The sequence below is a fragment of the Aotus nancymaae genome, unplaced genomic scaffold (assembly GCF_030222135.1).
Source record: "Aotus nancymaae isolate 86718 unplaced genomic scaffold, 86718_ANA_hifiasm-v0.15.2.pri h1tg000122l, whole genome shotgun sequence".
Classification (NCBI taxonomy): Eukaryota; Metazoa; Chordata; class Mammalia; order Primates; family Aotidae; genus Aotus; species Aotus nancymaae.
Window position 1 is genome coordinate 1,878,432 of NW_026988537.1, and position 12,300 is coordinate 1,890,731.

Sequence of the window (12,300 nt, forward strand, 5' to 3'; positions counted from 1 at the left end):
TTGCCCCCACTGGTAACAGTATCACTCCGTCATGTTAAATTTCTGATAATAGCTTAATTACCGTAGCTTAGTAATGAGCTTTTATATCTGATAGGCACCGCCAACCTGGGACCACTGTAAATCAATTTCTTGGGTTTGGATTTTGCTTACACCAGACCTATGTGAGCACAGGCCATGGTTACAAATCCTCACCGAAGACTATTGTCACTATAATTATTTTCTTCCCAGAGCGGTATGTGAAGACAGTCATGTTTCCTGGCAACCTCCCTTTGCCGGTAGATTTTTTCCATCCTGTTAACAGGGACCCTTTAAGGATTCCTGCTTAACGAAGGCATTTTAAGTTTCCCCGACAGACTCTCTCATTCATTGAGCTGATGATGTTACTTTGTGCCTCTAGGTTCTCATATGGAGTTTTGATTCAGATTTGCTGTACCTTTTTCAGGTGTGGTGGGGGGAGAAGTCTGTTCCTTGGGAATTTCTATCAAGGTTGATCATACACTAAAAGGTACGTTTATTAAAATTTATTCAGGATTTTCTTATGGTAAGAGGGCTTTCTAAGAGCATCTGAACCACCGTATTGCCAGAAGTAGAAATGTGCTTTGGTTTTTTTCAACAAAAAACATAATGTGGCCCATTTGAAAAAATGTGGCCCATTTTAAAAAACCATCACAGGGTGATGGTTAAGTTACAGTGTAACTTCTGGAACCAATAAATATGTTTTTTAAAGGCTATTTAACAAGGGGAAATTTTCACAGCCAGTTTAAGATGAATATGAAGGTTGATGATATGGACCTAATGTTATTTAAACGAGAAGAAGGAAAAATTATTAAATGTTTGACAGCTGGTGGCAGAGTGACAGAATATTTTAAAGTCTTGTATTCCAAATTTTGTACAATAGGAAAAGCTGAGGGGGATACTGATAAAAACTAGAAAGAAATTATAAAGTATCCCCTTTGCAAAGTGAGGAAACTCATTGTCCTCATCAGCTAGAGGAAAAGGCAACAGTTGATACTTTGAAATATGTGAAGAGATGTTAATCATAACTAAGATCTGGGTGCCCAGTTTGTACAGGGTGCTATGCTGCACATGGGATTCAATGAGGTAAACTTGGCCTAACTCCACTGCTAGCAAGCACCATGGCTTGAGTTTGAACCCGGATCCCATGGAGCTGTCACTATCACTCTGTCTCCCAATCCGGAAATCTTAAACTTTTCATACCACTTTCATTCATTTTGGTTTACTAGCAGGATACAGTACCTAGGGAAGAGCAACCTGAGGCAGCTCAGAGGTAGAATTATCGTACTAAGATGAGTTGTTTAAAATGAAAGAGACTGGATACAATTGTTTCACAAAAAGATATATTTTCATTCATGACTATTTACATTTTTCTTGTTTAAAGAATATCATATAACTGATACCTTCTGAAATGTTTCATGCTTTTAAACTTCTATTTACACTTATCTGACATGGAATTAGAACTAAAATCGTCAAATACCATGATAATAGAAAGCAACCAGCCAACATAGCTAGGTCTTCTCTTGAATGTGCTGATCAACATTAGCAGTAGTTACCTTAATAATAAATTATTCATTTTAAAATCAGTAGTAATTTTAGACAATTCATAAATAAGTGTGCTCTGTGCAATTTACACGTTTAATATCCTGTGGATACTAAAAGCTTGTATATTGTCAGGCTTGCACAATTATTACTTTATCAAATCGTAAGCTTTCCCAAAGAAGCAGCTGGGGAAACTTGAAAAGATATTCTAAAGATTCTCTGGAGAGTTATCAAAGCTCTGCCTGCTTTGTAGGAGGAGGTTCCAGTTTACGTGAGAGGGCAGTTAAAATCTGGTTGAATTTCTCATATCTCTCTGTCTGATTGACTTGTGCACCTTTGCTGCCCCATAGCAATCGCATTTGAAATTCAGTCTTGCAGATTTCATTCATTTCTTCATCTGGTTGAAAACCTAATCAAAACAAAACAACCGAAAAGTTACTTCAGTTCGGCCTAAGATGTAGTGTTAAATACAGACTGAAAGCTTGCTTAAAGTAGGATCAAGATGAACTTCATCTTTTCTCTCAGAACTTTAAACAATGTCCCCAAAGAAAAAGCGAGAATCTGTTGTAAACAAGGGAGCGCAGAGACCCGCCCTGCAGAACGTGAGCGCCTTCGGAGAAGAAACAGGTAAACTCGTTAAAACACGATAGCGCGACAGTGGTTTGTACAAACCGCTGTGGGAAGGAAGGTTCACGGTACCTACGGGAGTTTGTTACTTGTTTTTACTAACTTTACTGATGTATAGTTTACACTCATAAGAGTCACCTGTTTTTGGCTGTGCAGTTTTATGATGGTAAGTTTCTACCTGAAACAGCACCACCAGTTTTAGACTGTTTTACATTTCCATCACCCTACCACCTCTTCGCAGTCAATTCCTGTTCCTGCTGCAGACCTCAGTCAACCCCTGATCTACTTTCTGTTGCCACTGTTTTGCCTTTTCTAGAAATTTGGGATAAATTGAGTCATCCACTACGGACTCTTTCTTTAATGTCTGACTTCTTTCACTTAGCATGATGTTTCTGAGAGTATTACATATGTTGCATATTAATGATTCATTTTTACTGATCAGTAGTATTCAGTTTTACGGACATCCCACATTTTGTTCATCTGTTCACTAATTGATGACTTTTGGATGCTTCCAGTAGTTTCTGGCTATTATGAGTAAGTGGTTGTGAACATTTGTTTACAAATCTTGTGTGGACATGTGTTTTCATTTCTCTAGGAAAGGAATTATTGGGTCATATGGTAAGTATAAGTTTATTTTTCAAGAGACTGTTAAGTGCTATTCCAAAATGGCTGTACCATTTTAGATTCACACCAGCAACATATGAAGATTCCAAGTTTTTCCACATGCTGCCAACCCTTTATCATTTTTATTATTTTTTTTGAGAAGGAGTCTTGCTGTGTCACCGAGGCTGGCGTGTAGTGGCTCAACCTGGGCTCACCACAACCTCTGCCTCTCTGGTTCAAGCAGTTCTCCTGCCTCAGCCCCCTGAGTAGGTGGGACTACAGTCATGTGCCACCACTCTCGGCTAATTTTTTGTATTTTTAGTAGAGATGGGGTTCTGCCATGTTGGCCAGGCTGGTCTTGAACTTCTGACTTCAGGTGGTCCACCCACCTCAGCCTCCCAAAAAGTGCTGGGATTACAGACGTGAGCCACCGTGCCTGTGCCTGGCCTATCATTCTTTTTAACTGTAGCCATTCTAGATAGTGTGGTAATATCTCACTGTGGTTGGTTTAAATTTACATTTCCCTAATGATGAATGCTTTGAACATCTTTTCATGTAGTTGTTATTTGTATGCCTTCTATGATGTAGTGTCTGTTCAAATTTTTGTCTATTTATTTAAATTTTCTCTTCTTATTGAGTTGTAAGAGGAGTTCTTTGTATAGTCTAGCTATAAGTCCTTTATCGGATATATGTGTACTCAATGTTTTCTGCTATGGTTCATGCTTTTTGTGTCCTAATGAAATCTTTAGCTCAAGGGCACAAAGAATTTCTCCTATATTTTCTCGCAGGAGGTTATACTTCAACTCTTACATTTTGGGTCTATGATCCATTTTGGGTTAATTATTGTGTATGGTATGAATTAATTAAGGCTCGAGATTCACTTTTTTGCATGTGGATATCCAGTAGTTCCAGCACCATTTGTAGAAGGACTGTACTTTATCCAGTGAATTACTTTGGTACCTTTGTTGAAAATCAACAGCCAGCCATATGTGTGGGCCTATTTCCTAACTCTCTATTCCATCATCTAAGAGAGGATCTGGTCTACTTAAGGCCAAAGATGTTCAGGCAACTCTATTAAAGAGGGAGCAGCTGCTAGCCAGATCATATGTTTGTTGTTTCTCATCCTTTATTATTGCTGGGGTAGTTTGTTTTGTCATTAAATATACCCACCATCTAGATCACAGGATCCTTGTGGTAGAAAGGACAATCGGAATATTTTCTTCCTGATGATGCCAGAATATCCTTGATGGATAATCGGCCAAAGGCCAGATGATGGCGACTTTTGTTTTGTTTTTTGAGACCAGGCTGGGGTGCAGTGGCATGAGGCCGGCTCACTGCAACCTCTGTCTCCCGGATTCAAGTTACTCGCCTGTCTCAGCCTCTCAGCTGGGATTGCAGGCACCCGCCACCTTGCCCAGCTAATTTTTATATGTTTAGCAGAAGCGGGGTTTCGCCATGTTGGCCAGGCTGGTCTCTAAGTCCTGCCTCGGCCTCCCAAAGTGCTGGGGATACAGGTGTGAGCCACCACCCAGCCCCCAGATGGTGACTTCTATTCATTCAGTTAACAGGCATTAAGTCCCTTCCCGTATCACCTGGGCTGGTCTATGCTGGTGAGCAGATCTCTGCCTTTCCTGGGTTCACGGTCACTTAAAACAATGGGAACTTGCTATGTCAACCTGCATTAGGATCAACTGAAATATTTCATCAGTGGCCTTTAAGGTGATTTAAAGCTGTAGAGCAGCTCATGGCACAGTTTCCTCAAAACCCACCCTGATGTATATGCAACCACCATTGTAATGTATTCATTGGCTTTGTCTAAGTAGGCACTCCTCTGGTATTTGTTGACTTGTGTGCTTTTATTGTTCGAGTCACAAACAGCCAGTCCTGGAGAACGTTTTGAGGAAGAAAATGAAACAGGTATGTGGTGCTTGTACCCACAGTAGATGGTGCAAACGACTGAGTTCCACATTCTGGTTCTGAAGCAGCTTCCCTTTAGAATGAAACGAATGGAGTCTCCTGCCCCCACATAGTTCTTAACCTTGTGAATCAAACTGTGGGCCCTTGAAGAATTTAAAAAATTACATAGTAACAGAAAATAGTCATCCCCGATGACTGTCTGTCTTGGCAAAGCCCTCCTTCCTGGTCTTTCTGCCAACAAACATTCAGCCCTCCAGCCTTCCTCCACACAGATACCAGAGTAATTTACTTTAAAACAGAAATCTGACCATGTGACACCCTCCCATGGCTAAACCCTTCACTGGCTCTTCCTCAGCCACGGTCCTGTCTGGAAGGAAGGGCTTCCCTCTGCAGCCTTGTCGGCCATTCCTTAGGTCATACTTCGCACGAATCTAAAACCGAGCACTTGTGGATCCCAGTTTTCCCTGGGCTCTCTCAGCGCCTGCGGTTGGGTTGTGCGGTCTGAGTGGAATTCCCAGCCCTGCTTGCTGGTAACTACTTTTGTCCTGTAACGAGCAATGGTAGCGTTTTCTGGGAAGCTGTCCCCAGGTGCTTCCTCGTTCCTAGCATCTGACCAAATCAGTCCCTTCCCCAAGTGCTCCCACAGTACACACTGCACTTACAGCTGTGTGCCAAGAGGCCTGCTTAACTTCCTCGGGACATCCAGTCAGCACGGCGCTGCGCACATGCCACATCTGTGATAAATGCTGGCCGGGCTGACTGAGGAGGCTCCTCTCTGTCACCATAGCACTTATAAGAAAGAGCCATTTACACAACACTGCCCCACACTTTCCAGGATGTGTCCGATGCTAAGAGCAGGGGAGCTCACTTCCCAGTGTGACTGGGAAGGAACAGGAATGTAGATAAATGAGGCCTGGGTAAAACTCCACCTCCTCATCTTGGCGCGTCACCTTTTCGAATCTCAGCTATTAGAGGTACTATTAATAAGTGGTAGGCAAGTTGGCCAATTCTTTCCTTTCTTCTTTCTTCCTTTCCTCTTTTCTTTTTTCTTTCAGATGGAGTCTTGCTCTGTCACCAAGAACCCAGGCTGGAGTGCAGTGGCGCGATCTCGGCTCAATGTAACCTCGGCCTCCCAGGTTGAAGTGATTCTTTCTCCTGCCTCAGCTTCCTGAGTAGCTGGGATTGCAGGCGTGCGCCACTATGCCTGGCTAATTTTTCTATTTTTCGTAGAGACGGGCTTTCACCATGTTGGCCAGGATGGTCTTGAACTCCTGACCTCAAGTGATCCACCTGCCTCGGCCTCCCAGAGTGCTGGGATTACAGTGTGAGCCACCGGGCCCGGCCCCAATTCTTTCTTGACCCCTCCTCTCTGTTAATTCTATACCATTGAACAACAGAACACACAAGAAGAAAGGAGAAACAGGGCACTTGAGTCGTTCTGGAGTTAGGAGGAAGTAATAACCAGCCATACAGGAAGCGGAATTCCATCCTCTAATCCTTCCTCTTTGGTGCTTTCCTAAGTGAAGTCAGTCATGGTTCATTTCAGTTACCATGAGGCATTAGAGAACAGCTTACAAAAACCAGCTCTTACCTGCCAGGTTCATCTCAGCGTTCATCCGGTAGCTGTCCGCAGCCTGGGCCATGAATCGTGCTGTTGCCAAATGGTTCAGCATGATTTCACAGCTTCGGTCGTTTTTTTCCCACATGTCGGTTCCTTCAAAAGTGACAGCCTGACGCTCCATTAAGGTCACAAGGGGCATCAGCAGTGGGACTGATACATTGCTTGGGGGAACACACGTGGACTCTGAAGAATAAGGAACAGAGTTTTCCGTATCAGATGCTTTCCAAAGCTAAGCACAGAATGAGGTGACTAGTAGCCCTTGCCAGGTTATGTCAACTGTAGCCTTCTACAAGCAACGCTGTCATCTGATAAAAGCCCTGATGAGCCATCCACAGTGCTGCAGCTACCTCAGGGCCTCTTAACATGCCCTGAGTACCTGCACTCCCCTCCCCAGTGGGGTAGCCCCGTGCTTGCTCCGCCCCGTGCTTGCTCCGCCCCGTGCTCGCTCCGCCCCCGTGCTCGCTCCGCCCCCGTGCTCGCTCCGCCCCCGTGCTCACCTCTGCCTTCATGCAGGATTTTGCTGAAGGGCTTCAGCTGTTTCTCATAGAGGATGGCAGTTTGGGTGTACTGGTGCCGCAGGGCGGTCCACGTCTTTTCTAACCTTGTGATCTGGAAGAAAGATGTTATCATTTTGGAAAGGTTCTTTTTAAAATTACCTTTTAGCATAATCCCAGGACTTTGGAAGGCCGAGGCGGGTGGATCACTTGAGGCTGGGAGTTCGAGACCATCCTGGACAACATGGTGAAACCCCATCTCTACTCAAAATACAAAAATTAGCCAGGCATGGTGGCATGCGCCTGTACTCCCAGCTACTCAGGAGGCTGAGGCAGGAGAATCGCTTGAACCCAGGAGGCGGAGGTTGCAGTAAGCCAAGATCGCACCCCTGCACACCAGCCTGGGTGACAGAGTGAGACCCTGTCTCAAAGTAAGTAAGTAAATAAATAAATAAATAAAATTAACTTTTTGCTTAAATTTTGGAACAGGTAATAGATACTTATGGTAAAAATGTCAAAGTGGTTGAACGCAGGGTAGAGAGAAAAAGTAACCCCCATCCGCCCCATCTGCATTGCTGTTAGCCCATCCCAGCGATGACTCTCTCCAACTGCCTGTGCGTGTATGCTTCACATACAGCCTGGCGTGCTGGCCAGTCCACTGTCAAAATTCAAGGCAGTATTGGATGAGAGGAAATAAACATGATGCAAAGTAAAACACCTGAATGAAACATTGTAACTCATAATAGAAATCAGCATATCATGAAAATATGGCAGAATTGATAAGTTGCTTATTTCAAATATTGATCCTAGAAAATTCTAGTATAGCTGAAGAGTTCTGAAAGCTCTTGAAATGTAACTGGAATTGACCTCCCAAAAATTCCTATCTGTACACACACCCCTTTTAAAGACACATATATATGCATATTATACTATGTAAACCACATCTATTCCTTGCCTCAGAAGCAATTCAGTATAAGTACATACAGAACAGCCTTATTTTGTTAAACTTCTGCATAATATTCCACTATATGGATAAGCTAGTTTAACTAGTCTTTTACAGTTAAGAGTTTTATGCCTTTTTGAGACAGGGTCTCACTCTGTTGCCCAGGCAGGGGTGCAGTGGTATGATCACGGCTCACTGCAGCCTCAACCTCCCAGGCTCAGGGATCCTCCCACCTCAGCCTCCTGAGTAGCTGGGACAACAGGCATGAGACACCATGCCTGCTGCTCACTTCTTTTCTTCTGCAGATAACGCGTATCTTAAGCATATACCACTGACTGACTGTCCTAAGATAAATGGTCCCCAACTCATACCCTAAAACCAGCAAGGCTGTGTTGAGTTTTCTACATGAAACGAGGAAGGGCATTAGTATTTATGGAATAAGAGCCAGCTTTGTGTCAAATATCTGAAGAATTTCATTTAATCTTCACAATGCCCTTTAGGGCAGGTATTTTGGCTTCGTTTTACAGATCAGAAAACAGAAGAGATTAGGTAACTGCCCAAGGCTTCCCAGCTGGTATGTGGCAGAGCTGAGATTCATTTACTTGGCCCTAAAGAGCACCTGTATCCAAAGGGAAGGTGAGTAGGCTCAGCACCAGCAGATGTGCTGTGAAGAACAGGCTGTGGCTGGCCTTCCTCCCGCAGTGCACCATGTTGCCCTCCCTTCTGGAGACCCCTGCTCCCTACCCGCTCCCTACCCGCTCCCTACCCACTCCCTGAGGCATTGCCTTTCTGAAAGAAGCCTCTGGGTCTGGGCTAGGCCCATCTCCTGGACGTACTCTCTCGATACTAGAAGCTGAGAAGAGAAGGTGGCACATGTGGCCATAGCGTAAGGGTTGGGTTGGATAGTGACAAGCAAAGTGACATGACTCTCCTTTTGGGCTTTCTCTGGGTATGCCACTTCCCTTCCAGGCCACTGAATGCTCCGGAGGACTGTGTCCTCTCACTGCTGATGTGCTCCAGAAGGGAAGGGATGACAGTGTCACAAGGCAGGGAGCCACCTACAAAGCATGGTAATGTGGTTGGGGACAAGTCCCTAACCGCTGAGTTTGATGTCATGGATGGCAACCATGCGATCCCACAAAACGTCCCCTTTACCACTCTCAGGGGAAGCTCTGGGCTGGAAGGCTTTACCCACAGCCTGGCCTGTTGGCTCAGCTGTCAAAATTCTAGGCAGTTTTAGATGACATGAAATAAACATAATGCAAATTTAAATACCTGAATGAAAAATGTGATAGTAGAAATCAGTGTATCATGAAAATCTGGCAGAATTTATCGATTGCTTATTTTAAATACCAATCCTACAAAATTCCAAACTACCTGAAGAATTTTGAAAGCTTCTGAAATATAATTGGAATTGACCCCCCAAAAATTCCCGATGAAGGCACTACATTGCTTTAATGCAAATAAATTCTATTCCAGCCAGTCTGACTTGTGGGACATGTGGCTGTGGCTGTCTTTCTCAGTGGCAATGATGGATTTTCAGTGAGCACCTGGCAGGACTTGAGAGCTAATCTGTGGCTATGAAACAGCCACGCTGAGCGAGCACCCAGGGCTTGAGAGAACAGAAGCGGGAACGCTGATCCTGAGTGATAAAGGTGGCGGCATACTTTCCTCTACGAGGCCTGTTTGACTTAAATACAGGTTTTTATGTTTAACACTCATCCTAACAAACCCCTGGCACAGCAGGTAAATTCAAATGCCCAATTTTAGAAACAGTAATTAGGGAGTTCTATGGCAGGTGGACCAGGAATCTGAACTTGTTATTAGGACAGTCTGTTTTAGATGACCCAAGATGAAATAGTCTAAGGATTCTCTGACAGAAGCTCCACAAATGTCTCATTTCCCAGTGATTATCCTAAACTGCCCACACAGCTGGTGATCCACATGGAAGCAGTCTCTCTCTCAAACAACACACTGTAGCCAGATGTCTCATCCTAATTGATTCTCCATGAATCCCTTCTGTTCATGAGGCTGACTTGCTACTGTACATCAAAGAGAAAGCATGGACTGTCAGAAATTATCTACTGCTTTAAAAAACAGACCCTAGAGGCCGGGCACGGTGGCTCATGCCTGTAATCCCAGCACTTTGGGAGGCCGAGGTGGGCAGATCACCTGAGGCCAGGAGTTCAAGACCAGCCTGGTCAACATGGCAAAACCCCATCTGTACCAAAAATACAAAATTAGCCGGGTATGGTGGCCCACGCCTGTTATCCCAGCTACTCAGGGGGCTAAGGCAGGAGAATAGTTTGAACTCAGGAGACAGAGGTTGCAATGACCCAAGATCATGCCACTTCACTCCAGCCTGGACAAGAGAGTGAGACTCCATTTCAAAAAAAAAATACACACACACACACACACACACACACACACACACACACACATATATATATACACACATATACACACACACATATAGACCCCAGCCCAGGCGCAGTGGCTCATGCCTGTAATTCTAGCACTTTGGGAGGCCGAGATGGGTGGATCATTTGAAGTCAGGAGTTTGAGGCCAGCCTGGCCAACATGGTGAAACCCTGTCCCTACTGAAAATACAAAGTGGGTGTGGTGGCACGTGTCTGTAGTCTCAACTACTCAGGATGCTGAGGCAGGAAAATCACTTAAGCCTTGGAAGTGGAAGTTGCAGTGAGCTGAGATCGCACCACTGTACTCTAGCCTAGGTGGCAGAGTGAGATTCTGTCTCAAGAAAGGAAAAAAAAGACCCTAAACCCTTAGGACACTGCCCCCTAATTGAAGCAGCTTCGCTAAGATTCGATTTACTTTTGAGATTGACTAATATAGTCTCATTTGCCAAGCACAGCATGCAGCTCTCTTTACAGAACAGTGAGTACACATAAAGTAACTGGAAATTTACCTGTGGCATTTCCAGGGCCTTCATGAGAGCTGAGAAGGAATAGAGGTCCCCCATGGAATCCTTCAGTTCCACCGCCACCTGGATGATCTTACTGAGAGTGGCTGCTCGGTCCTCCAAAGTGCCCGTGCAGCCCAGAATGTCCACTGCAATGCCCATGGCCATCGTGTTATGTCTGAAAGCGAGATCGGCGGTCAGGTTCAGGGCCAGTGGGGACTAGAAGAAAACTAAACCAGATCAGCCAAGAGCAGGGGCTGTGTTTGTGCCACTTGCTGCTGTTGCTCTGAAATGTGCCAGCAGCACAGTTTAGACAGCCGGTCTCAACAGAGAGCGCCCCTCAGCAGCACAGTTTAGACGGCCAGTCTCAACAGAGAACGCCCCTTAGCAGGCTGACTGCGGACGGCCAAGCTGGGCCACAGAGGGTATACTTTGCAGTCAGAAACAAGAAGCCCCCGGACAGGGCCACGTTCAACCCTGGACCTGGGGGCACAAAGAGGGCGCTCCTGGGGCAAAGCTGCTCAGAAGTACATGTGGCTCCTAGTACCCTGTACCATGAGAGGTCCATGGAGACAGCAGGACCCCCAACACACTCTGAGAATCTCTCCTTGGAGAAGCCCAGGGCCACGACTTGGGGATGAAAGGGACAGAGAAATGAGAGGATATGCTTGAGCCAGGACAGTAACACAGCTATCAGAACAAAGGCTGGAAAGAAGAGATAAGAATGGTGTTCTGTAGCCCCACTCCAGAAGCCAGGAAATGAATGGAGAAGAGCATAAAGATGGATTAGTTGATGGGCTAGAATGTGCCTACAAGGCCAGACCCTAATAAAGTTGAAATCTCATTTTCCCCAACAATCCTCCCTTTTCTCGTCCTAAACTACATGGGTCAACCTCAGAGACCCAGAACAGGAAACAGGGTGATCTTTTCTCTGCATGACAATAGGTCTAATATGAATGGGGTCAGTCTGTGGCAGAAAGCATACACTGTGACCCCTTTCCTTCCCACTGTAAATCAGGACCCAGGAATTAACTGCTTTAGACCAGAATTGCCTCAATTTCTTCCAGGCTGTGGTACAAGTGCTGGAGACGAAGCCCCAGTTTATAGCTATAGTGATTAAAACACAACATGCATTCGAACTCCAGGGCCACTCTGTCCTGCATGTTCACAGCTTAGGATGCTACTCCCTGTGGTCACTCTGTGTCCAGGTGTGCTGGTCTCTGTCTTGCTCTCCTTGAGCAAAGGGCAGCAGGGATTCACTGAGTGCTTTACCGTCACTCATTTCTCTCATGTTTGTTAAATAGCTAATGAGCTCTGCCTCCAAGTGTGTTTGCACGTATATGCGTGTGTGGGGCTCACTTGCAGTGTAAGCTTAGGCTGGTGCCGAGCTGCTCTGCCCCTCAGGTTCTTCATCTGTAAGACAGGAGCAAGCGCTGTGAGAAAAAGAGACCGTGTTTGGGTGTAAAGATAATTAAAGTGAGCCAGGCGACATGGCTCATGCCTGCAATCCCAGCACTTTGGGAGGCCAAGGCAGGCAGATTGCTTGAGCCCAGGAGTTCGAGACCAGCCTGGGCAACAAGGGCACAACCCCATTTCGACTAAAAATAACAAAAAT

At 45.2% G+C, this 12,300-nt stretch overlaps 1 protein-coding gene across 3 annotated transcripts in view; it reads right to left on the reverse strand.

Moving 5' to 3' along the window:
- Positions 1-1,340: 1,340 nt before the first annotated feature.
- BCAR3 (BCAR3 adaptor protein, NSP family member) overlaps positions 1,341-12,300 on the reverse strand; it is a 294,360-nt gene continuing 283,400 nt past the window's right edge. For all 3 annotated transcript variants that reach the window (XM_012439670.2, XM_012439676.3, XM_021668083.2), the window contains 4 exons: positions 10,692-10,863; positions 6,823-6,934; positions 6,296-6,508; positions 1,341-1,966 (listed from right to left, as the gene is read on the reverse strand). In XM_012439670.2, coding sequence (XP_012295093.1) covers positions 1,788-1,966; positions 6,296-6,508; positions 6,823-6,934; positions 10,692-10,863 — 676 coding nt within the window. In that variant the 3' untranslated portion in view covers positions 1,341-1,787. The remainder of the gene's footprint in view (positions 1,967-6,295; positions 6,509-6,822; positions 6,935-10,691; positions 10,864-12,300) is intronic.